This window comes from Camarhynchus parvulus, chromosome 25, assembly GCF_901933205.1.
Source record: "Camarhynchus parvulus chromosome 25, STF_HiC, whole genome shotgun sequence".
In the NCBI taxonomy this organism is placed as follows: domain Eukaryota; kingdom Metazoa; phylum Chordata; class Aves; order Passeriformes; family Thraupidae; genus Camarhynchus; species Camarhynchus parvulus.
Window position 1 is genome coordinate 512,384 of NC_044595.1, and position 25,791 is coordinate 538,174.

Genomic DNA, 25,791 nt, shown 5'->3' on the forward strand with positions numbered 1-25,791 from the left:
ACAGCACCAGCAGTGCTCCAAGCAGAAGTAGGAAAATTCCCAAATCCTGCTTTTCCCACCTCTCCTGGCTCCCGGGAATGCGTCCAGACCTGCAGCCACCCGCTTCGCTTGCCAGGAATTACCTCACAACGAGATGCGCTTAATAGGGCTTAAAAAAAAAATGATAAATGAGCGGCGGGGGATGGTTTTAATTCCGAGTTTAATTTGGGATGTGGTGCAATAAAATGGTGGAATGACCTCGTGGTTGCTTGCTGGTGTTTTTGTTCGTGCTTTTCTCCCTTTCCCCCTTTTCTTTCTCTTTTATTTTACCCTAAAATATCAACTTTAAGCCCACAAAACCCCTGGTTTTTGCAAGCTGAGCCTCCTCTCCACCTTTTTCAGGAGAAGCCATTGAAAATCCCCAAAACTTGATTTAAAAATCCCCAAAACTTGATTTAAAAATTCTCCAAAACTTGATTTAAAAATTCTCCAAAACTTGATTTTAAAGATCCCCCAAAACTCGATTTTAAAAATCCCAGCAATTTGGTACAAAATTTCCCAAAACTTGGTATAAAAATCCCCACAATTTGATAAACAAATCCCCAAAGCTTGATATAAAACCCCCCAAAACTCAGTATAAAAAACTTCCCTAAATTTGATTTTAAAATGTCCTAAATTTGATTTAAAAAACCCCAAAACTTGGTACAAAAACACCCAAAACTTGGTACAAAAATCCCCAAAATTTGGTGCAAAACCCCCCACAACCTGATATAAACACCGCCCCCCCCACAAGACCAAGAACAAAAATTCCCAAAAATCGGCACTGAAAGTCGCTTTTATTGCGGAATTTTCACAGTGAAATAAATCCTGGATCCAACAGCAGCCGAAAACAACCACGAGACAAAGTCCCAAACACCGACGGGTGGCGAAACATTCCCGGCTGGAATTCCTCCTTGATCCCGTCTGCGCCACGCCCGGGGTTAATCCCTTCCCAAACATGTCTGGAGTGGAGTTAATTATCCATCAATTTGGGTAATTGCGGAATATTCACGGCCTGACCTGTTCTTTGACACCTCCGAGGAAATTCAAGATGAGAGCGAGCTCGGATTTAACCTAAAATTCTTCCTTTTCCCCCCTCAATACCAAAGAATTATTTTAAATTCCACCAAAGTCTGATCTATCCTAAAAATCTTCATTTTTCTCCCTCAGTCCCCAAGGATTATTTTTTATTCAGCACTGATTCCCGATTTGGGAAGTTTTGAGCTTTTTGGCGGCAGATCCCGCACAAAAATCTGGTTATTTATAGGGAAAAACTTCCCAAATTCCAGGTGGGAGCTGGAATCCAGGGGAGAAAGGCAGGAAAAAGGAGACGAGCTCTTCCCAGGATTTTGGGGTTTTAACTTCGCGAACCCCGCCTTGCTCCATGAATTTTTTGGGGGGGCTTTTTGGGCATTCCAAAGCCTCGGGATTGGGGAAAAAAAAGGGCAGGAATTTGGGAAGGGGAGCTACAGCCCTGCTGGAAAAGCATTCCCTGCTGGAAAAGAATTCCCTGCTGTTAGTAAAGGACAAGGCGTTAGCGGGAGGGGCGGCTGGAAGGAATTCCTGACAAAAGCTCTGCTTAAGGGGTTAAAAAAAAAAATCAACAACAACAAAAAAAAAAGCTTGGAAAAACCTCTGGATTCGGGGAGAAAACCCCCGGGATCGGGATTTTCCCTCTATTTCTGCCACGGGCCCGGCTGCTCCAGCTGCTGCTCCAGCGGAGGGAATTTCTCGGGAAGGGAGCGCTGCTCCGGGGTGGGCACCGGGATCTCCTGGAATTCCTGCTTTTGCTGGGAAGAGGGGATGGGGTCTGAGATCTCCTGGAATTCCTGCTTTTCCTGGGGACACGGTGTGGGCACCGGGATCTCCTGGAATTCCTGCTTTTGCTGGGAAAAGGGGATGGGGTCTGGGACTGGGATGGGGACAGGGGTGTCCTTGGATTCCTGCTTTTCTGGGATGGAAACGGGGATTTCCTTGCATTCCTGCTTTTCCTGTTTTTCCGGGATGAACACCGGGATTTCCTTGCATTCCTGCTTTTCTGGGATGGAAACAGGGATTTCCTTGCATTCCTGTTTTTCCTGGGAACACGGGGTGGGTTCAGGGGTTGGAACTGGGATGGGGACAGGGGTGTCCTTGCATTCCTGCTTTTCTGGGATGGACACTGGGATTTCCTTGCATTCCTGCTTTTCCTGCTTTTCTGGGATTGACACCGGGATTTCCTTGCATTTCTGCTTCTCCTGGGAACACGGGACAGGGTCAGGGACGGACACCGGGATTTCCTTGCATTCCTGTTTTTCTGGGATGGACACCGGGATTTCCTGGCGCTGCTGCTTCTCCTGGGCGCAGGGAACGGGAACGGGAACCGGGATCTCCTTGACCTCCTGCTTCTCCAGCGTCGGTTCCTGGCAGGATTTCTCTTCCAGGCGCGGAGCAGGTTCGGGGTGCGGGAATGCCGCAGGGATTTGAGTTTGCTGCTCCTGGGGCCCCGCAGCCCCCGCAGTTTCCCCTTTTCCCGGTTCTGGGATCGCCTTTTCCGGGAATTTCGCCGCTGCCGGGAGCGGCTCGGGCACCGGGATCTGGGGATGCTCCGGGCTCTGTTTTGGGGTGGTTTTACCCAAACCGGGGGGGAGCTGCAGCTCCTGTTTGATTTGCATCTGGTTCAGAGACATCTCTGCGGGAAAACGGGATCACCTGAAAAAAAAAAAGTGGGAATTTCTTCTGTTACCGGGACGAGGGTGACACAATTCTGAAAAACGTGTTAAAATTTTAAAAAGCCGACTTTTCCTCCTCTGCCCTTGGCTTCCCGAGGCTAAAACCAAACATTACACGTTTGTCGTGCCAGAAAAAAAGAAAAATATAAATGTGGGGCCAAGGGAGTGTTTTGTACTGGTAAACCCGAAATAATTCCTGCTTTTTCCCACTCGATTTTCAGCTTTTCCCTGGAATTTGGAACGCCGGGGGAGGTTTCTCCTGGAGGCTCCGGCGAGCTGAGGGTTAAATTCCCAGGAGAGAGCTCCTCCTCTCGCTCCGGCCTCACCCGGCTGCGGTGACAATGCCGAGGGTTTGGGTGACCCTGGAAGGGTCCTGGGAAGGGAATTCCCTGGGATAAAGCGTCCCCGAGGTCCGGGATTGTCACCGCCGTCCCCTCCCCAGTCAGAGCGGGCAGCGCCGGTTTCTCCTCGTGGACAATTCGGGGACAATTCGGAGAGAATTTGGGGACAATTTTGCGGCCGCTGAAGGCTCGCACGGACCTCGGGAATTCCTGCGCTGCCGCTTTTCAAAATCCGAGGAGTGAAAGGTGAGAATTCCAAAAGGGATTTGAACTCCCCAAGGCAGAGAGAGGGGAAATTCCTCCTCCCTTTCCCGGGGGGTTCCCAGCTCCTCTCACAGCCAATCCCCTCCTCTCCTCCCTTTTATTTATTTATATATATATTTTTTTACATCTGATAAGACCTCGATTAATTAATTAATTAATTAAGATCTTGTTCCTGACACAGATGAGGCGGCGCTTGGGGAATATTTTCACTCCTTGTCTCCCTGCAGCGCCCTCTTGCTCCCAAATTTGCCTCTTTCCAAGGAATTCCTGGGTGAAACGGAAGTTTAAAAAATATTTTGGTTATAAAATCACAGGAAAATCAATTTGGCAGGAGAGGATTTGGTGTCCTTGCCTGGAGGGAGGAGATTCGCCCTTGAACCAACGGAATTCCCTCTGATCCGTGCCTCAGGAAGGGTCTAATTTAGGGCTTAATTACCCTCCGATTTAGGCTCGGTCTTAATTTGCCTTCCAGTACCGTTTCCAGCCCGCCCCAACGCCCACAAATTCCCTCCTTTCCAGGAACCCTCCGTGTATCCCAAGGCACCAAATCCAACCTTTCCTGAAAGGCAGAACCCCAAATATCCCCCCCAAAATCACAATCCTCAATCCCAAACATACTCCAAAAATATCGGGATTCTCAATCCCAAATATCCCCCAAAAGTACCGGGATTCTCAATCCCAAATATCCCCTCCAAAATTCTGCATTCTGAAACCCAAACCTCCCCAAAAATCCCAGGACTCTCAGTCCCAAATATCCCCCAAAAATCTCGATATTCTCAATCCCAAACCTCCCCAAAAATCTCGATTATCTCAATCCCAAACCTCCCCAAAATCTCGATATTCTCAATCCCAAACCTCCCCAAAAATCTCGATTATCTCAATCCCAAACCTCCCCAAAAATCTCGATATTCTCAATCCCAAACCTCCCTGAGGAACCTCGGGATTCCAGGACTCACCCAGCTGATGCCGAGGGAGCAACGGGAGCGGAGAGTGGATGCTGGAGAGGGGAGATTTGGGATCTTTTATAGGGTTTGGAAGCCCTGCCTTCTGGGAATGAGTCCTCCTGGCTGATGAGCTCATTCTTTCACAAGAACCTTGCCCGGCCGGGTTTTACACGTAGGCACTTTCCAGAGAGGGTTCTGAGTCCGTTCCCCTGACTAATCCCGCTGAACCGTGGGATTTCTCCCTGGACAAAGGTCAGAGCCTTGGGATCGTGGAGTTGTGGGGAACCCCGTTGAGGTTTGGGGGCTTGGTGGGGTTTGGTGCCACCTCAACCCATCCAGGGGTCATTCCATAGCTAAAACACCCCCCGATGTCTGAAATTCCTGGGATTTATTGGGAATTCCCACCTCAACCCATCCGGGGGTCATTCCATAGCTAAACCACCCCCCGATGTCTGAAATTCCTGGGATTTATTGGGAATTCCCACCTCAACCCATCCGGGGGTCATTCCATAGCTAAAACACCCCCAATATCTGAAATTTCTGGGATTTATTGGGAATTCCCTCCTCAACCCATCCAGAGGTCATCCCACAGCTAAACCTCTCCTGAGTTTTCCTTGGGAAGAACTTCACGGATTTCCCTCAACTTTCATATCTGTTTGGAATCACCAGGATTGATTTCCTGGAAATTCCAGGAATTTCCTCCTGGAGAGGGTGGTCAGGGGTTCCTAGAGAGGTTTGGAGTTGCCACCCCTGGAGGTGTCTGAGGAATTCCTGGAAAGGGGTTGATACATCTAAAGATGGGCTCGATGATCTTGGAGGGCTTTTCCATCCTCAGTGATCCTGGAATTCCCTGGATAAATCTCATTTTCCACTGAGATGCAGCTCCCACCCATCCAAATGTGATGGAGCAGGGAGCTGAGGTCATCTCCAGCATTTTTTTTTAACAATATCCAAGATTTTCCCCATCCAAGTGGAATTTGGGGAACGGGCCCCACGGAATTCCAGAAGGGAATTTAAAAAGCTGTTTCAGCCTAGATGTGAAATAATGGGAGCTCTGTGTATGCAGCGCGTTCCCTGAGGATCAGCCCAGGTGGAATGAAAACCAGACATTTATGGAACGGGAAAACCCTCTGAAATCCAATCCCAAGCCCCCAAATCTCCGGGATGCATTGGGACACAGCTCCTGGAGACGCCGTGTCCCACCCAGACGGGAATTTCGTCACCTTTGGTCATCCTGGGCTCATCCCCGCGGCTTTTCCGGAGTTTTTATCGGATCAAGATCCCGACACGATCACTTCCAACAGGCTGAGCTGGTCCCGCGTCACCTCCCGGAATTCCTGGGCAACACCTGGAAGCGGCTGCAACTTCCTCCCTCAACAACCCTTCAGCAGCACAAGGCTGGAAAATTCCGGAATTTTCTCCCATCCATACAATTCCCATTTCCCCCTGGGTCCTGCCTTGCTGTTCCCACTGGGATAAGCTCGGTTTTAGTCTCCAGCTTGGGGGATACCCCAGCCCAAGCCCAAAGCCTGACTCAGGCCTTGCTGGTGCTCCGCTGGTGCCGATTCCAGGCTGGAATTAGGGCGCTTCCCAGACCTGCCCGGCTGCTTTCGAGGCAGCCCGGTGGCTGGCAGGGCTCGGAACCGAGATAAGCTCCTGGAATTGTGCCCTTCCTGCGGGGAGATGCAGGGAAGGAGATCAGAGTCCTCAAAACCTTGGGGTTCGGCACTGCCCCGTTCCTGGAGGTGTCCGAGGAAAGGTTGGATGGGGCTCGGAGGGACCTGGGACAGTTGCAATTGTCCCTGGTCGTGGCAGGGGCTTGGAACGGGATGATCCTGAAGGTCCTTCCCAACCCAAACCATTCCATGATCCTCTGATTTTCTCGGATTCTCTGATTTTATTATTCCATGATTTTATGCTTCTGTTATTCCGTGATTCTCTGATTCTCTTATTCCATGATTCTCTGATTCCACAATTCCCTAACTCCATGATTTTCTGATCCTCTGACTCTATTATTCCATGATTTTGTGATCCTCTAATTCCATCATTTTGTGACTTTATGACTCCATGATCTTCTGATCCCTTAATTCTCTGATTCTATTATTCCACGATTCTCTGATTCCACAATTCCCTAACTCCATGATTTTATGATCCTCTGACTCTGTTATTCCATGATTTTGTGATTCTGTGATCCTCTAATTCCATAATTTTGTGACTTTATGGTTCCATGATTCTCTGATTCTATTATTCCATGATAATTGGAATTCTGATTCTACGATTCCCTAACTCCATGATTTTATGATCCTCTGGCACTCCATGATTCCCTGATTCTATTATCCCACGATTTCATCATTCCCCGATCCTGGTTTTTGCCGGAGCAGCCGAGTTTGAGAGCGGACAGGGAATTTCACCACCTCCAACCTTCCACCCGAATTTTTGTGCAATATTCCCGAGGGAATTCTCCTCCTCAGGCCGGTGCTGTCCATCCCTCAGAGCCCAGCGAGGGACCGGACACCTCCACCTGCTCAGGGCATTTTTATTTAAGCAACAAATAAAAGATTTCTGGAAAAATTCAGTGCCAAATTTAAATCCAGAACGTGCAACGCCCAGGGGTTAAAGTCAAACACTTCCCATGGCTGGGAGGGAGAGACCTAAACCCAAACCTAAACCCAAACCTAATCCTAAACCCAATCCTAAACCCTGTCTGGAGATCAGGAGATGTGGCCTGACCTCAAACTGGTTTGGATCCAGTCTGGAAATGCTGTGGAGGTCACCGGGCAGCAACCTCAGCACAAAACTTCGTGGATATTGCCCAAAGAGGCTCCGGAGTCAGCCCCTGGAAAGGGAGGGAATGCTTTTCCCTGAGGAGAGATGGAATTGCTTTTCCCAGCCCCGGGAATTGCACAAAAATCTATTTTTAGCCAAACCTTTGGGAAAACGACGGGAGAAATGTGAGGGAATGGAGGGAACGTGAGGCTCCCGGTCCATCCCAATATTCCACAAATTCCGGGGATCGCGACACCGCGGGGAAGGAAATTCCCAGCCCGGCATTCCCCGGTGGGATTTGCTGCCCCAGACCCAACAGATCCCGAATTTATCAGGGATCTCCCAGGTGATTCCCAGGAGTTATTCCAGGAGATCCAAACGGGAGCTGGAGGCTCCATCAGGGATGTCCCAGAGGCGTCTCGGTGTCCCCAAGGGTCCCGGAGCTCCTTCCCTTCACTCTGCCAAAAAAATGGATCCAAATTTTGGGAAGTGAGGATCCCATGGATGCTCCCTTGACCTTTTTTGCCACCTCAGATTTGGGGATTTTCATGCAATTCCCAGATTTTTTTGGGGAAGTGAGAACCCCTCAGTCAGGACTCTGTGGATGATCCTTGACCTTTTTTTCCATCCAGGATTTGGGGGAAGGATCAGATAATTTTGGGAAGTGAGGACCCCTCCCTCAGGACTCTTTGGAGGCTCCCTGACCTTTTTGCCACCCAGAATTTTGGGATTTTTGTGCAGGCATCGGATTTTTTGGAAATGGAGAGCCCTGCAGAGAATCTGGGCTTGGGCTCCTCATAGATGATCCCTGGCTTTTTGCCACCCAGAATTTTGGGGGTTTTATGCAGGGATCAGATTTTTTTGGGGAAGTGAGGACCCCTCCCTCAGGACCCTAAGGATGCTCCCTCACCTTTTTTCCACCCAGGATTTGGGGAAAGCATCAGAGTTTTTGGGAAGTGAGGAGCTCTCCCTCAAGACTCCACAGACCCCCTGATTTTTGCCACGCAGGATTTGGGGGCTTTTGTTCAGATTTTTTTTTTTGGGAAGCGAGGATCCTTCTCTCATGATTTCATGGGTTCTGCCTGATTTTTTTCCCCCAGGATTCAGGACCTTTGTGCACGGAGGGGAGGATCCTCGGGAACTTTTGCCCTGCCGGATTTCAGCCGTGACTCAGGAGCCGCCGAACCGGCCCAGCCTGGCCCGGCGCTCCCGGAGGGTTCGGCTCCTCCCATCCCGTTGTTGTGTCCAGCTCCGGGCTGGACATGGCCGTGAACTCATCAAACAAAGGCTTAATTAGCGCCTGCTGGATGGCTTAATTAACACCTGCAACATCTCCCGGTATCGGTCTGGAGCCTGGAGCAGCTCCTGCCCCAGACTCCAGGGACCTTTTGTGGCTTCCCTGGAAGTGTCCAAGGCCAGGCTGGCAGGGTGGGAATTGTCCCTGCCCGTGGCGCAGGGTGGGATTTAAGGTCCCAAAAAACCTGGACACCCCCAAGTGCTGCAGGACCCAAGGACTGGATCTGGAGCATCCACGGTCTTTTCCTGGCTGGTTTTTTTTGGTTTTTTTTTGACAGGTTGGGAATGTTGAGCCTGTGGAGAACTCCAGGATCTGCAGGGAAGCTGGAGAGGGACTTTTCCTCAGGAACCGCAGGGACAGGACACAGGGAATGTGGTCAGGGGGAATTTGGGTGGGATTTTGGGGAGGAATTGTTCCCTGTGAGGGTCCCAGGGAATTCCATGGATTTCCCATCCCTGGAAGGGCCCAATTCCAGCCTGGAGCCACCAGGGACAGCAGAAGGTGTCCCAAGGCAGAGGCTGGAATGAAATGATGTTTAAGATCCCTTCCAAACCCAAACTATTCCATAATTCAGTGATTCCTGATCTTCCCAGGATCCAGACAATTCCTATAAAACTCTGAGTTTCCCAGCTGAGTTTCCAAGTCTGGGACTCTCCTGTAAAACCTCCCCATAAATCCCCCCCAAACTCCAGCCCAAAGCTTGGTTCTTGTTTTGAGTCCCGTTTTTGGATTTCCCAGCCTGCTCCTGAGTCCTCCTGGGCTGCTCCCTGAAAACCTCCTGCTAATTCCCAGCCTAAATTAATCCCTAATTTCTTCTCTGCTCCTTGAAAACCTCCTGCTAATTCCCAGCCTAAATTAATCCCTAATTTCTTCTCTGCTCCTTGAAAACCTCCTGCTAATTCCCAGCCTAAATTAATCCCTAATTTCTTCTCTGCTCCTTGAAAACCTCCTGCTAATTCCCAGCCTAAATTAATCCCTAATTTCTTCTCTGCTCCCTGAAAACCTCCTGCTAATTCCCAGCCTAAATTAATCCCTAATTTCCCCCGCAGGGCTCTGATTGCCTCACTGAAACCCCACAACTCCTCCAGCAGCCACCCCATCAAAGAACCCAATTCCCGATTGCTTCATTCCCCCTCCGGAGCTCACTGGGGGTGAACTCGCTGGGGTTCAGCCTTTCCCAGCTTTTTCCAGGACCTGCTGGAAAGCTGAGAAGCCTTAGGGTCACCCAAGGGAGAATTGGGATGCAGAGCTGGGTTTCAGCCTCCCCGACCTCTTGGAAAAGATAAAATCCCTTTTGTTTTTTTTATTTTTTCTGGAATATCAGCTCTGTGGTGCTCCTGGTGCCACTGGGAAAGGCGATTATTGGTCTTTGAGCCAAAAAAGCCAAAAGGATTTATCTTGGATTTCGTCCTTTCCATGGGTTCCATGAGCTGGGCTGAGTTAATCACTAAAATAATTAAAATTACAACCCTGGGCTTGCCATTTGCTCCATCCCAGCACCTGCGCGAGGCCAATCCCAAATCCCAGGGTTTGATTCCCCGTGGAATCCCCGCACAGGGATGGAGCCGATGGATGGAGGCGCTGAGGCAAGAAAAATTGGTGCTGAAACCCCAAAAAAGCTGAGCTTTGAGAAGTCACCCGGGTTATTCTGACCCTAAAGCCAGGCTTAACCTCCCCAGAACAAAGAGCTCCTAATTAGAGAAACCAAGAGTTAATTAAGTAATAATTTATTCACCCTTTATTTCACCCTTTTATGGTGAAGCAAGAGGGACCCAGCTGAGGAGTTTCATTCTCATTTTGCCCTGAGTGCTGTTAAATCGCCCAAATTGGGAATTTACTCATAACGAGAGAGGTTTTCTTGTCTGCAGCTCTTGTGCAGCTCTTTAATTACAAATTAATTAAATTAATTAATTACTCTGAGCATGGTCCCTGCTCGTCCCCTCACGTTCCCTTTGGCCCCTGCCCTTCCCTCCCTTCCCTGTGCCTGGAATGGTTTGGAATGGTTTGGAATGGTTTGGAACCATGGAATTGTTTGGAATGGTTTGGAATGGTTTGGAATGGTTTGGAATAGTGGAATGGTTTTGGAATGATTTTGGAGTGGCAGAATGGTTTGGAATAATGTAATGGTTTTGGAATCATTTGGAATCGTGAAATGGTTTTGGAATGGTGGAATGGTTTGGAATTGTTTTGGAATAGTTTCGGAATGGTTTGGAACCCTCAAATGGTTTGGAATGGTTTGGAATCATGGAATGGTTTGGAATGGTTTGGAACCCTGGAATGGTTTGGAATGGTTTGGAATGGTTTGGAATCATGGAATGGTTTGGAATGGTTTGGAATGGTGGAAGGGTTTGGAACAGTGGAATGGTTTGGAACCGTGGAATGGTTTTGGAATGGTTTGGAATGGTTTGGAACCCTGGAATGGTTTGGGTGGGAAGGGACCTTAGGTCTCATCCAGTTCCAACCCAGGGGCAGGGACACCTTCCATGATCCCAGGTTGCTCCAAGCCCTGCCCAGCCTGGCCTTGGACACGTCCAGGGCTGGGAAATCCATGGAATTCCCTGGGCCAGGCCCTCACAGGGAACAACTCCAACCCAAAATCCCACCCAAATTCCCCCTCTGTCCCCCCTGACCCCATTCCTGCAGTTCCCGAGGAAAAGTCCCTCTCCAGCTTCCCCAGAGCCCCTGCAGATCCTGGAGGGGCTCTGGGGGCCCCAACATTCCCAAAATTCCCAACATTCCCAGCCTGGATCCACTTCACGGCCTCCCAGATCCAGCGGCGAGAAGGGGCTGGGCTGAGCCAAACCCGAAATTAAAACTTTTCCTGGAGACACAGAGAGAAAAAGAGGGGAGGATCCCAAGGGATTTTCCAGGAGCCGCCTGCGCGGGCCAATGCTGCGCTCTGGTGGTTGGGGACACTCGGGTGACACTCGGGTGACACTCGGTCCTCTGTCCCCTGGCGGAAAAGGGACATGGAGGGGCTGGAGCAGCTGGAGAAGGATCTGGAAAATCCTGAGGGATCTAGGGGAGGGCTCAGCCTGGAGAAAAGGGGGATCCAGGGGGAATTTGGGATCTGATCCCAGGGAATGGGGCAGGACAAGAGGGAACGGCCTCAAGCTGTGCCAGGGCGGGAAATTTGGGAAAATTCCTCCTGGAAAAGGGAAAAGGCTTTGGAAAGGGCTCAGGGAGGGTTGGAGTGGCCACCCCTGGAAGTGTCCAAGGAATTCCTGGAGTTCTGGGTGGCCAGGTGGGGATCGAGCTTGGACTCTACAATCTTGGAATTCTTTTCAGGGATTTTGGAATTCCGCCCTTTTCACCCCACCAGGCGAAGGTGGAGGAAAGGAGTGAGAGCAGGCAGGGGTTGGAGGAGGGAGGTCCCAAAAAGCGCCGGGAGGAGGAGCGCGGTGGCACCTCGGGGGTTCTCCACCCCGCCTTCAATAAGTCAGGAACGCGGATTTGGAGGGTGAGGCGCCAGGAATGCAGAGCTCCCTCCCTGCTCCGAAAATAGAAACTCTGGCAGCGGAACAAAAGGAGACAGAAGGGAGAAAAAAAACCAAAAACAAAAGGTGAATTTTCAATGCGCGATCCGAGGCGTTGGGTTGAAAACTCGGGAGATGGAAAATCAGACCTGCTCCAGGAATTCCCACCTGGGAAACGCCTTCCAATGCCCGACCACCTTTTCCAGGTGGAAATTCCTGCTGGTGTCCCACCTGCCGCCGTCCAGACCTGGATAAATCGATATGAATTTATATAGATGGGATCTGTTTATGGTTTATATTTATATGGATGTGAACTGCTCGTTTTGGTCCAGGCGAGGTCCCAGCCTCCAAAAACGGGAGCTGAAAACCACGGAGGAGTTGTGGCTTCAGATCAAAGAAAGGATTCCTGCAGGACAGAAGCCACAACAAAGCCACGTCCCCATGGTCCAGGTGGAGCCGGACACTCAGAGCTGACCAGGAAAATCTGGATTGGCTCCTGATGGAGAATTCCCGGAAAAAGGGAAGGTTCCATCCTCTCTGCTCCTTCCTCCATGTGGGGCACAATTACCCAAGAGCTCCCAAACTTCCTGATTCATTTTCCTGTCCGAAATATTCGGGGCCCTTTCTCCTGACCACAAAAACCGCCTGGGTGCGGCTGTTTCTCTGAGTTCACAAGAAACCACAATTTTTAATTAAAAAAAATTAAAATATTCAGGCCCTGACCCCTCCCTGTGGGTTTGGGCTCCATGTTGGTGTCACCAGGGCTGGGCTTTATTGTGTCCTGGTCCCTCTGAGCTCTGCTGGAGCCAGCAGGACCAAATTGGCCTTTTTGGGTTTTTTTTTTGTGTCATTATGAACCCATAAAAGAGCTGAGAAGATTTTTAATTACTTAAAAAAGCCATCTTTTATTTTTTGGGTTTTTTTTGGTGTCTCTTTGAACCCATAAAATCACTGAGCAGATTTTTAGTGACTTAAGAAATCCATCTTCTGGTTTTGGGGGGTTTTTGTATCACAATGAAACCCTAAAAGCACTGAGCAGATTTTAATGACTTTAAAAAAATCCATCTTTTGGTTTTTGGGGTTATTTTGTGTCACAATGAAACCCTAAAAGCACTGAGCAGATTTTTAATGATTTAAAAAATTAATCTTCTGGCTTTTTGGGGTTATTTTGCATCACAACAAACCTCTGAAAGTGCTGAGCAGATTTTTAATGACTTTAAAAACTCCATCCCCTGGTTTTATGAGGATTATTTTCGGTCTGTGTGAGATAAGGAGTTGAACCAGCGAGAAAGTCGCACGTGATTTTTGGAGGAAGTTTATTTTTGGGTGGCAGCCCGGCTGGTTGTGCAAGGGCTGTGCCTCACCTGTCCCGGTCACCTGAGAGTCACCAGGGCCACATTCCCGCTGCTCTGGGGACAGGTGACAGCCCCGGGACCCGCGTGGGGACACCCGGAGCCAGAGGTGACAAAAAGCTCCGGGAGCTGATGAACTTCCTCCAGCACCGCGTGACTTCCCCAAGAATTCATCTCCTCGTCTCCCAGAGGTTAAAAAACTCCTAAAACCAGGAATTCCCTTTTTTTTAGGTCGCTAAAGATCTGCTCAGCGCTTTTAGGGGTTCATAGTGACACAAAAAATCCCAAAAAACAGAATATGGATTTTTAAAGTCATTAAAAATCTGCTCAGCACCTTCATGGGTTCATAGTGACACAAAAAAAAACCCAAAAAACAGAGATAGATTTTAAAAGTCATTAAAAATCTGCTCAGTGCTTTTAGGGGTTCATAGTGACACAAAAAAACCCAAAAAAACAGAATATGGATTTTTAAAGTCATTAAAGATCTGCTCAGCACCTTCATGGGTTCATAGTGATACAAAAAACCCCAAAAAACAGAAGATGAATTTTTAAAGTCATTAAAGATCTGCTTAGCACTTTTAGGGGTTCATTGTGATACAAAAACCCCCCAAAACCAGAAGAATATTCTTTAAGTGATTAAAGATCTGCTCAGTGCTTTTATGGTTTCACAGTGACACAAAATACCCCAAAAAACAGAAGATGGATTTCTTAAGTCATTAAAAATCTGCTCAGCTCTTTTATGGGTTCATAATGACACAAAAAAAACCCCAAAAAGCCCAATTTGGTCCTGCTGGCTCCAGCAGAACTCAGAGGGACCAGGACACAATAAAGCCCAGCCCTGGTGACACCAACACAGAGCCCAAACCCACAGGGAGGGGTCAGGGCCTGAATATTTTAATTTTTTTTAATTAAAAATTGTGGTTTCTTGTGAACTCGGAGAAACAGCCGCACCCAGGCGGTTTTTGTGGTCAGGAGAAAGGGCCCCGAATATTTCGGACAGGAAAATGAATCAGGAAGTTTGGGAGCTCTTGGGTAATTGTGCCCCACATGGGGGAGGAAGCAGAGGGGGCGAAATCCTCCTTTAATGATGGAATTCTCCACCAGGAACGAATCCAGGAATGAATCCAGGCCCTTCCTGCTCGGAGCTGAGGGACAATTTCTCCCTGGTGATCCCAAGGAGAGCTGAGAGGGACCAGGACACAAAGCCATGCCCAGCCCTGGTGACACCAGCACCGAGCCAGGACCACAGGGCGCGGTGAGAACCGGAGTTTTTAATTAAAAAAATTATGATTTTTATGGATAATGAGCTGCACCCACCACAAGGAGGGATTTGTTTTCCTGTTTTCCCTCAGCGGATCGAAACCCACACCCAAACTTTGGCCAAACAACCCCAAAATCCGGGCGTTGCGGGGTGGATGAGATGAAACCCCAGGGCTGGAGAAACCCATGGAAAACCTGTCCCAAATCCAATAATTGGGACCATCCCACCCCTGTGAGCCCCCCAGGGATGGGAAAACCCCCCTGGAACACCCATCCGTACACATCCAGCGCTCCCATCCCCACAAACAGCCCCGGGGCTGGGGCCGCCCGCTCCGAATGCCACGGGAGGATTAATTATCCCGAGGTAATTACTCTGGGAAGCTGACATGGAACCACTCATTGTCCAGGATGAGTCGGCGGCTCCGAGTCACTCCGGGAGAGCCACGGGGCTGGCGGGAGCCGGCGGCTCCTCCGGCGGCCCCATAAAAGCTCCAGCGGAGCCGGGACGCTCCGGTCGCCTCTGGAAGCTCTTCCCGCCCCCGGGAGTTGGGTGAGTCCCGTTCCCGAACCTCTGGAGAAATTCCAGGGGGGGAATTTTCCCGATTGCCAGAGCGGGGATGGGCCGGGTGGGCTGGCTCGGAGAGGATCCCCCACCCCATTCCCAAATTCCAGGGGGGGAATTTTCCCGATTCCCAGAGCGGGGATGGGCCGGGTGGGCTGGCTCGGAGAGGATTCCCCATCACAAGAGGGGTCCAAGGTCAGGTTGGGGCGGGGTTTGGGATTGGGGATTGGGTTTGGGGAGATCTGGGGTGGGTTTGGGGAAATACCGGCTGGTTTTGGGGTGGGATTGGCAGATTCCAGGGAGAAATCTGGGTTTGTTTTAGGAAAAATAACACTTCAATTTGAGGTGGGATTGGTGGATTCCAAGCAGAGATGTGGGGTGGTTTTAGGAAAAATAAAACCTCAGTTCAGGGTGGGATTGGTGTTTTTCAGGGAGAGATCTGGGGTGATTTTAGGAAAAATACCAGCTCGTTTTGGGATGGGATTGGTGGATTCCAAGCAGGGATTTGGGGTGGCTTTGAAGAAAATACCCTCTTGTTTTGGGGTGAGATTGGTGTTTTCCAGGGGAAGATCTGAGGTGGTTTTAGGAAAAATACCAGCTCATTTTGGGGTGGGATTGGCGGATTCCGTGGAGAATATTCCCTGCAAGAAAAGGTGATGGGAGGGACTTCCCATCAGGAGCTGGAGCAACAGGAAAAGGGGGAATGGGGTAAAAGTGAAAGTGAAGGAATTTAGGTTGGGTTTGGGGAGGAATTGTTCCCTGTGAGAGCGAGGAGAGCCTGGAATAGGATGTTCCATGGATTGCCCATCCCTGGAAGTGTCCCAGGCCAGGTTGGAGTGACCTGAGATAATGGAAGGTGTCCCATGGCAGGGCTTGAGTTGATATTTGTTGTCTTTTCCAACCCAAAGCACTCTGGGGTTCTGGGATTACGAAATTAAGATTTATTCCTGATTTTCCCATGTGAAAAATGCAATTTGGGAGAGGTTTTTAAAACGGATTGGCCGGAATTTCTGTGCTGGAGTGGGAGAGGATTTTTGGGGTTCACTGCAGAGTGCCTGAATCCCAGATTTGCTCCTGAAAAGGGGGAGTTTGGAAGCGAGGGAAGTTTTAGTTAATTAATTAATTAATTAATTCAATTAATTGGGGTTTTTTTGCATGACATTCAGTGCTGAATGTCCCCAAATGTCCCCAGCCTGGCTTCAGGACGTGGTTCAGAGTTAAAAACGAGGGGTCGCCTGGGTCCCTCAGGTGCTGCTGGGACAGTGGCACAGCTGGGACGTGTCCCCAAGGTGTGGGGACCTCACCTGTCCAGGTGTCCATGGGTGTCACCAAATGGGTGGGGAGGGACCCTAAAATTCACCTCATTCCAACCCCATCGTGTCCTTCAAGTGTCCCCAAGATGTCCCCGAGACCTCAAGCAGCTGGGGCCATGACACAGCTGGGACACATCCCCGAGGTTTGGGGACCAGAGGCTCCCTCAGGTGCCACCAAAAGGGTTGGCTTGGGCTGGGACCTCAAACCTCACCTGACTCCAACCCCGTCCGTGTCCTTGCAGTCCTGCCACGTGTCCCCATGATGTCCTGCCACCTGCACCAGCACCTCCCTCCGCTCTACCAGGACCCCGTGGCGCTGTCCCCCGGCGTCCCCTTCCCGCCTCAGCGGTGGCACTCCACCGCCTGCATCCCCCAGGCCGCGCCCGGCCAGGCGCCCCTGCAGCGGGCCACGTCCTGCAGCGTGTGCCACCAGGAGAGCGTCACCCCGGCCGTGCCGCCCCGCCAGCTCCACGGATCCCCCTGCGTGCCCCAGCGCCTCCTGCAGCAGCAGATTGTCCCCAGGAGGGTGACAACGTGCGTGCCACCGCAGCAGCGCGTGGCCGGCGGCGCGGGCGTCACCCAGTGCGTGCCACAGCAGGTGGGGGTGACCCAGTGCGTGCCACAGCAGCTGCAGGTGCCACAGCGCTGCCCGCCCGTCCCCCAGCAGCAGAAGACTGTCCCCAGGTGTGTCACCACCTGCGTGCCGCAGCAGCGCCTGGAGGGCGGCGCGGGTGTCACTGGCGTCACCCAGTGCGTGCCGCAGCAGCTGCAGGTGCCACCGCCCCAGTGCGTCCCCCAGCAGCAGAAGATTGTCCCCAGGTGCGTCACCACCTGCGTGCCGCGGCCGCCGTTTGTCACCAAGGGCGTCCCGCAGCAGCAGAGCGCCACCAGGTGTGTCCCCCAGCAGTGTGTGACCAGCGTCTGTCCCCAGCAGGGTGTCCCCACGTGTGTCACCACCTGTGTCCCCCAGCAGCGCGCGGCCAGGGGCGTCTCCTACCAGTGGGTGACAGCGCCCGTCCCCCAGCAGTGGCAGAGTGTCACTGCCGGTGTCCCCCAGCAGTGGCACAGCAGGTGTGTCACCAAGTGTGTCCCGCAGCAGTGTGACACCGGCGGGGCCAGCATTTGTGTCCCGCAGCAAAGTGCCACCAAGGGTGTCCCCCAACAAAGTGCCACCAAGTGTGTCCCCCAGCAGTGTGTGAGCAAGAGTGTCACCCAACAAAGTGCCAGCAAATGTGTCCAACAGCAATATGGGACAATCGGTGTCCCCCAGCAAAGTGCCACCAAGTGTGTCCCACAGCAATATGGGACAATCTGTGTCCCCCAGCAAAGTGTCACCAAGGGTGTCCCCCAACAAAGTGCCACCAAATGTGTCCAACAGCAATATGGGACAATCTGTGTCCCCCAGCAAAGTGCCACCAAGTGTGTCCCCCAGCAAAATGCCACCAAGTGTGTCCCCCAGCAGTGTGTGAGCAAGAGTGTCACCCAACAGAGTGCCACCAAGTGTGTCCCCCAGCAGAGCGTGACCAAATGTGTCCCCCAGCAAGGCATGGCCAAGTGCGTCCCCCAGCAAAGCACCACCAAAGGTGTCACCCAGAAGTATGGGACAGTTTGTGTCCCCCAGCAAAGTGCCACCAAGTGTGTCCCCCAGCAAAGTGTCAAGTGTGTCCCTCAGCAGTGTGGCACAATTTGTGTCCCTCAGCAGAGTGTAACCAAGTGTGTCCCCCAGCAATATGGGACAATCTGTGTCCCCCAGCAAAGTGCCACCAAATGTGTCCCCCAGCAGTATGGGACAATTGGTGCCCCCCAGCAGTGTGTGACCAAGTGTGTCCCCCAGCAAAGTGCCACCAAGTGTGTCCCCCAGCAAAGTGTCAAGTGTGTCCCCCAGCAGTATGGGACAATTGGTGCCCCCCAGCAGTGTGTGACCAAGTGTGTCCCCCAGCAAAGTGCCACCAAGTGTGTCCCCCAGCAATATGGGACAGTTTGTGCCCCCCAGCAAAGTGCCACCAAGTGTGTCCCCCAGCAAAGTGCCACCAAGTGTGTCCCCCAGCAATATGGGACAGTTTGTGCCCCCCAGCAGTGTGTGACCAAGTGTGTCCCCCAGCAAAGTGCCACCAAGTGTGTCCCCCAGCAAAGTGCCACCAAGTGTGTCCCCCAGCAGTCCGGTGGAGTGAAGATCTCCAGCCACTCCAAGAAATACTGCTCGGCCCCCAAGTGGCCCTGGTGACCCCCAGGGTGTGTGATGAGGACAATTCCTGGAATGTGGCCACAATTCCCATTTTTTTTAAACCCGCAGAGTCCCCAAACAGCAATTCCCCAAAATGTCCCTCCTGAAGTTTTTATTCTTTGATTAAGAGAAAAACCACAACTTGAAATGAAAACTCTTCAAAATAATGAAAGTTATAGCAGGGTTATTTTATAAATGTTTCATTTAAAAGGTAATTAATTAAATTCTTTATGCTGGAGATGTGCACTGAAAAGAAACTTTATTTACAGAAATATAATAATATTTACATATATATCTATAAACTTAAATAAACATTCTTGCCTGACCTCAGATTAAAATCTTGGGTTTCTGCCTCTTGGTGTTTTTTTATTTAATGAAAGAAATATTTAGTTAATCTTATTATGATAATTTTAATAACATTAGAAATATTTAATATTATTAAATTTATTTAACATGACGTCTTTATTTAATGTGAAATATTTATTTAATAGAAATATTATTCAATAGAAAAATATTTAATGGAAATATTTATTTGATATTAAATATTTGTTTAATATTAAATATTTAATATCAAATATTTGTTTAATATTAAATAATTATTAAATATTAAATTTTTATTTAATATTAAATATTTATTTATTAAAAATCCAGCAAGATCCAGGCTGGATGAAGCCGCGGCTGAGCCCCATCATCAGGAGAATGAGCAGGAGCTCACGAGGTGACCGGAGGGGACGGGAGGGTGTGGCCGGGCTGGGGACGCTGTCCCGCATCTTGTCCTGCCCCTCCCTGCCTCGGTGACCTCCTGGTGCCACCCGGAGTTGTCCGGGAGCTCCTGGGAGTGTCGGGAGCTCCCGGTGCCTCCTTTTCCTCGGAGTTTTGGTTTTTTTTTTCCAGCGGGGAATGTGGAAAATCTGCTTGGACCCACAGTCCAACCCTCCGGATCCCCCGAAAACTGAGGGGGAAAATACTGGAATGCTTTGGGTTTTAGGGACCTGTTTGATCCGCTTAAAATCAGGATAAAATCCTGGAATGGTTTGGGTTTCAGGGACCTGTTGGATCCACTTAAAATCAGAATACAATCCGGGAATGATTTGGGTTTTAGGGACCTGTTGGATCCAATTAAAATCGGGATAAAATCCTGGAATGGTTTGGGTTTCAGGGATTAATATAGGGATAAAATCCTGGAATTATTTGGGTTTTAGGGACCTGTTGGATCCACTTAAAATTGGGATAAAATCCTGGAATGTTTTGCGTTTCAGGGACGTCAAAATTGTCCCATTCCACGGGCAGGGGCATTCCCCTATCCCAGATGGCTCCAATCTGGCCCTGGACATTCCCAGGGATGGGGAATCCATGGAATCACCTGGGCCAGGGAAGGATTGATTCCCTAAAATCCCATCCAAACCAGCCCAGGGAATTCTGGAATGGTTTGGGATGGAAAGGAACCTTAAATCCCAAAAAATCCCACCCCAGTTCCATGGGCAGGGACCTTCCCCTATCCCAGGTGGTTCCAGGGATGGGAAATCCATGGAATAACCTGGGACCCTCACAGGGAGCAATTCCTCCCCAAAATCCCCCCCAAATTCCCCCTCTGTTCCCCCCGACCCCATTCCCTGTGTCCTGTCCCGGCCGATCCTGGAGGGGCTCTGGGGGTCTCCACATCCCCAAAATTCCCAACATTCCCAAAATTCCCAAAATTCCCAACATTCCCAACATTCCCATCTTGCGGTGGCCTTGTGGCTTTTCCCACGGAACCTTCCAGAAAACCCCCCTTTGGTGAGTGGATCCCAGATTTTGGGGTCACCGGGATTTGGGGATGTTTTGGACGGGGTTGGCCCTGACTCAGCCGTGCCTCAGTTTCCCCGGCGTTTAATTTGGAATAATGACCCCCCCCCCCAATTTCCCAGGAGCCTCTGGGAGATGAAAGGGCCTCGCAAATGTTAATTAAGGACATCGGGGTGTTAATTAAGGACGTTTTTAATGCCAGGTCACCACGTTAATGCCCTGCTCCCTGCGCTGGGCACACACAACCAGGAATTAGGAGCTCTCCTTGATCCCGAGCTTCCCGAGGAATTCCCATAAAACCCGGCCCAAGCCGCGCTCCGACGCCTGTTTGTTCCCGGAATTCCAGGTCAGGGAATTCAGCATTAAAAAGTTCAGTGTTGCTGTTGCTGCTGTTGTTGTTCAGGGCAGGGAGAATCCACAAAAGTGAGAGGAATCCGGGATTTGCCTTCAGGTTCCTCCCTGGAGCCCTCGGAATGTTGGGATCCGCCTGGAAAAGCGGCGCCAGCGCCCCTGGGATTTCCTGTGCAGCCGGGAAATTAAAGGGAAATCACTGGGCTGCCCCCAGGCTCCTGGGAAAGCAGGAAATAAAACGGAGATTTGGGTCGTGGGTCATCATTTGGAGCTTGATATTCCAAATATTCCAATATTCCAAATATTCCGATATTCCAAATATTCCAATATTCCAATGTTCAAATATTCCAACATTCAAATAATCTAATACTCAAATACTCCAATATCCGAATAATCTAATATTAAAAAACTCCAATATTCAAATATTCAAATATTCCAATATTCCGATACCCTAACATTTCAAAACTCCAATATTCAATTATTCCAATATTCAAATAATCCGATATCCCAATATTCCAAAATTCCAGTATTCAAATATCCAAATATTCCAATATCCAAGTATCCCAATATTCCAAAATGCCAATATTCCAATATCCAAATATCCCAATATCCAAATATCCCAATATCCCAATATTGCAATATCCATATATTCCAATATTCAAATACTCCAAATATCCCAATATTTAAATATTCCAATATTCCAGTCATGGTCACATTCCCAAGGCTCCTGGAGCATTTTCCCAGTTTTGAAAATTTTGGGAATTCTGAGCAGGGCCCGGAGTTGGATTTGATCCTTTCCAAGGAGGCGTTTCCATGATAATTCCGTTTTTTTTCAGGCATCTCACCTGAATCAATTCAGTGTCAGATTCGAATAAAAAGGGACCAAAAAACCCCCAAAAACCCAAATTCCAGGCCCTTCCCTAGTGCAGAAGTGACTCCCAAAGTCCTGCTCATTTTCCCTTTTATTTTTGTGGGACAAACAGGGAACAAAGGAGCAGGAAATGGGAATTTTGGGGTTTTTTTTGGGATGATTCCTCTCCCTTCCCCTCTTTGTCACCGGGAATTTTTGGGGGCCATCCCAATGATCCCTCCTGGATCCCCGGGAAGGAATCCGCGTGTCCCACTAATTATGGGATGCCCCGAGTCCTTCCTGGATGGATTTTCAAAGAGATTCCTGCCCGCAGCTCCCCTGGGAATGAGGAATTCCTTCTTTTCCCTTGGCTGGCCTCCACTGGGACTTTTTAATTTTATTTTTTTTTCGGGGAGTAAAAAGGGCTGTTTCAGCTGGAATTTCGGGAAAATTTGGCATCCCAGAGAATCCTCGATTTTCCAGGGTTTTTTGTTTGTTCGTTTGGGTTTTTTTTTTTTGGTTTTATTTTGGGGGTGGTATAAGGCTATTTTGGCTGGAATTTTGGGAAGATTTGACAACCCTGAGAATCCTCGGTTTTCCGAGGTTTTGGGGGTTTTTCTGGGTTTTTTTTGGGGGGGGAATAGAAAGGGCTGTTTCAGATGGAATTAAGGGAAAATTTGGCACCCCTGAGAGTCCTTGGTTTTCCCTGTTTTTTAAAAAATTTTTAGGGTTTCTTCTGGGGGGTGGAAAGTGCTGTTTCGGCTGGAATTTTGGAAAAATCTGGCGTCCCTGAGGATCTCTGATTTTCCAGGTTTTTTTGTGGGATGGAAAGGGCTGTTTCGGCTAGAATTCCAGGAAAATTTGGCACCCCTGAGCACCCTCGGTTCTTCAGATTTTTTGTTTGTTTCTTGGGGTTTTTAGGGTTTTTTTGGGGGGGTGGAAAGGGCTGTTTTGGCTGGAATTTCAGGAAAACCTGGCATCCCTGAGGATCTCTGATTTTCCAGGTGTTTTTTTTTGGTTTTTTGCTGGCCCAGCCTCTCGGCTCCCCGCGATCCAGGACATCTCTGGGAGCCGGAGCTGCACGTGGCCGGGTTTGGGGTGCAATTAAAGCCAAACCCAAAATTCCCTGGGGCATTCCCGGGCTCCATAAAAACCCGGCCAGCCCCGGCCTTTCCCGGGCGCTTCTCTCCGGCTCTTCCCCCTCATGAGCTGGGTAAGTCCTGGGACTCCCAAAATTCTCCTTTTTATCCCCCAATTCTCCTCCGCCTTTTTGGGACGCGCCGAGGAAAAACGGGGAAGAAATTCCATAGGGAATGTGATTTTTTTTGGGGGTTTCCTGCTTTTTTTTCCCGGTAGGATTTGGCTCCATAAATCTGGATCCCAGCAGGAATCGGGTGTGGGATGGGAAGAGCCGAGGCAGCTCCTCCAAATGAACCAGAGGAATTCCCTGCTGCTTTTATGGAATTTTAAACAAATGAATTTTTTTTTTTTTTTTCCCCGACCAGCACAAGGAACTGACGGAATTCCAGACGGGAAAAATCCCGAATTCCTAAAAATTCCCGGCTGAACCCCCCTAAAAACGAGTGGGAGGTGCAAATTAAGAGGCGTTTTGTTCTATGGTTGCCGTAATTGCTGCCTTTGTTTTCCAGGCGTTGTTTTTTATTGGACAATGATTGTTTTGATTGTGATGATAACGAGTTTTCCTAATGAGCCGGGCGCGTGACTCCGTCCTGCTTTAGGATTTGGGAAGATGAAACCTTAAATCCTGGAATGATCAGAATTTGGGGTGCTCAGAAAATGTAGAATTTTATTTACTTTTTTTTTTTTTTTTACAATTTACAGTGTAGATTTTTTTTGATGCTTTACTCTCTCAAAAAATATTGGAACATTGACCATTTTTGGTCAGAATAATCCTGTTTAAACCTGGGAAAACTCCCTAAAACTGGAGTTTCTCTGGAGTCGAATATTTTTTCCTGCGATTTCCAAGGAAAAGGGAAACTTTTCAGAGGAGAAAAGTGGTGCGGCACCAGGGGCTGATTTATTGGGTGTAATTCTCCCAAAATCAGCGAAGCTGGAGCCATTCCCAGCCCTGTGTCCTGCTCCGTGTCCCTTCCAACCCCAAAGCTGGGATATTTAATCCTTTTATCCATCTGGAATTTTGCCTTGATTTTTCCCTTCCCTCCACCGAATATTTTGCTGTATTTCCTAAAAAATCAGGATTTGCCCTGAGAGCGAGCCAGGGCTGCCCCTGCCCCGTCCCAGACCCCAAATCCCCGTGGGACCGGAGCTCCAGAGAGCCCCAAACCTCTCCCGAGCCTCGGCGTGGCTTCGCGGTCGCACCCGGTTATTACCGAGCGGCCACACCCGGAATTTTGGCTCCTCTTTCATCTCAACTTGAAAGGGCGACCCAGGGAGGGCCCCGAGGTGATCGGGAGTCGCCCAAAAAAGCTCGGGAGGGGAAGCGCCCGCGGGTTTGGAGGGTGGCACGAACTGGCCGGGCTGAAAATCCGGATTTTTTCAGGCTTTCGAGAGAGCCGAACCGAGGAAGGGATTTTTTTTTTTTCTCTCCCCTCCCAAACACGCCCCGCTTTGAGTCACGGGCCGCGAGGAGAGCGGGGCGAGGTTTTGGTGCTGAATCATTGTTTTGGGGAGATAACCAAAACCTCTACAGCTTTGTGAAAGTTGTAAAGCCGGTGTGTTTATTTCAGCATGTAGAGATTACTCTCCTTAAATGACATGCATACTTCTGGGTACTTCAGGTCTTTTTTAATATTTTTTTCCCAAATACATATACAATTTCACAATAGGTTCACACAGATTCATTTTTACGGATTTTGCGTAAAATTTGCCGCAAGTTCTTCTTTCTCAGAAAGAGTTCCTAGGTCAGGTTGAGCTGTTCTCACAGCAATCTCTCTGTCTCTTTATCACCCTCTGTCTCTCCCCTGCTTATCTCTGTCCTTCACTGCAGCAGTTTCTCTGAGCCCAGGCTTTGCAGTCAGGTTAAACAGCTACATTTTCTAACCACAGACTCAACTCAAAAAATGTACATTTCACTTAAATCAAAATGCATTTCTGCTCTGGAGGATTTCTACTTTGGAGAATTTCTACTCTGTCTCATCACCCAAACATTTTTTAAAAATTCGCTGTTTTCTCTCTCTCCCGCAGCTCTGAGCCCCGCTCCGCCATGCACTACCCCGGCGAGCGCTGCCTGCCGGGCCCCAAATTCCTCCCCGAGTTTCTCCCTCCGTGCCAGGCTCACCCCGAGCCCTTCGCCAACACCTGCCACCCCCTGAGCATCACCAAGGGCCCCGCGCCGCGCTGGGGGCAGAGCTGTCCCCAGGCCGCCCCCGCCGCCGTGTCGCTGCTGCCGTGCCAGCCGCTGGTGCAGCGGTGCCTCCTGCTCTACCCCGAGCCCTGCGAGACCACGCGGCTGCTGCCCAGCCCCAGGGGCTCCGCTGTCCCCCGGAGCCCTCCGGCCCCGCGGAGCGACGAGAGACGCGCGGCGCGGAGCCTCCCGCCGTGCGCCCCGCGCTGCCCCGAGCCCGGCCGGCTGCGCTTCCCCCCGTGCGGCATCCGCGGCTCCTCCGCGTCCTGCCGGGCCGAGCGCCGCCCGCGCAGGGCGGCCGCGTGTCCCCCGCGCTGCGCCGAGCTGAGCGGCGGCGGCTGCTACTCGCTGCCCCTCCGCGGCGTCACCGAGTGTCCCCCGCAGCAGAGCGTCACCCGCTCCGTGCTGCGGGAGCAGCTGGCCGGCGTGGCCCCGCACCGCTGCTCCAAGGGGTACCCCACGCAGGAATTCGGCGCGGGCTGCTATTCGGAGCAGCAGCTGAGCGTCACCAAGGTCACCAAGGAGTGTCCCCCGCTGCGGGCCGTGGCCAAGGGCTGGCCGCAGCTTGAGGGGAGCAAGGGCAGGAGCTGCTCGGCGCAGCACCTGAGCAAGTCCCGCTGTGGTCACCACCACCACCACCACGCCCGGGGCACCCCGAGGCCCTCCCGGCTGGCCCCGGCCGGCGCCAAGCGCTCTGGGCACGCCAAGAAAAGCCGCAGCGCTTCCAAGTGGCTCTGGTGAGGGAGGGGTGGGCAAAGTCGGGAATGCCGCAGGGATGGAGCCTGGGTGATCCCCCTTCCTTGGGGTGCAGGTTTGGGGTGATTCCCATGGGGTGATCCCCCCCTTGGGCCCAGGGTTGGGGTGATTTCCCCTCCTTGGAGCCCAAATTTGGTTTGGGGTGATCCTCCCTCCGTGGAGCCCAGGTTTGGGGTAATCCCCCCTTGTTGGAGCC

General features: G+C 50.5%; 3 protein-coding genes across 3 annotated transcripts; 2 read left to right on the top strand and 1 right to left on the bottom strand.

Moving 5' to 3' along the window:
* Positions 1 to 804: 804 nt before the first annotated feature.
* Positions 805 to 4,406, bottom strand: LOC115913418 (protein TsetseEP-like). The gene is made up of 2 exons (XM_030965439.1): positions 4,291 to 4,406; positions 805 to 2,709 (listed from the first exon to the last, which is right to left on the bottom strand). The coding sequence occupies exon 2, from the start codon at positions 2,685 to 2,687 to the stop codon at positions 1,695 to 1,697; it is 993 nt and encodes a 330-aa protein (XP_030821299.1). The 5' UTR covers positions 2,688 to 2,709; positions 4,291 to 4,406; the 3' UTR covers positions 805 to 1,694.
* Positions 3,051 to 18,770, top strand: LOC115913417. The gene is made up of 4 exons (XM_030965438.1): positions 3,051 to 3,316; positions 14,274 to 14,424; positions 14,837 to 14,979; positions 16,547 to 18,770. Exon 4 carries the CDS (start codon positions 16,564 to 16,566, stop codon positions 18,526 to 18,528), a length of 1,965 nt encoding a protein of 654 aa, XP_030821298.1. The 5' UTR covers positions 3,051 to 3,316; positions 14,274 to 14,424; positions 14,837 to 14,979; positions 16,547 to 16,563; the 3' UTR covers positions 18,529 to 18,770.
* A 3,928-nt stretch (positions 18,771 to 22,698) lies between these two features.
* Positions 22,699 to 25,580, top strand: LOC115913184 (keratinocyte proline-rich protein-like). The gene is made up of 2 exons (XM_030965111.1): positions 22,699 to 22,727; positions 24,680 to 25,580. The coding sequence occupies exon 2, from the start codon at positions 24,699 to 24,701 to the stop codon at positions 25,578 to 25,580; it is 882 nt and encodes a 293-aa protein (XP_030820971.1). The 5' UTR covers positions 22,699 to 22,727; positions 24,680 to 24,698.
* Positions 25,581 to 25,791: the final 211 nt, after the last annotated feature.

Bases quoted from the DNA above. Each gene is read 5' to 3' on its own strand.
- LOC115913417 (XM_030965438.1), top strand. From the start codon at position 16,564: ATGATGTCCTGCCACCTGCACCAGCACCTCCCTCCGCTCTACCAGGAC.
- LOC115913184 (XM_030965111.1), top strand. From the start codon at position 24,699: ATGCACTACCCCGGCGAGCGCTGCCTGCCGGGCCCCAAATTCCTCCCC.
- LOC115913418 (XM_030965439.1), bottom strand. From the start codon at position 2,687: ATGTCTCTGAACCAGATGCAAATCAAACAGGAGCTGCAGCTCCCCCCC.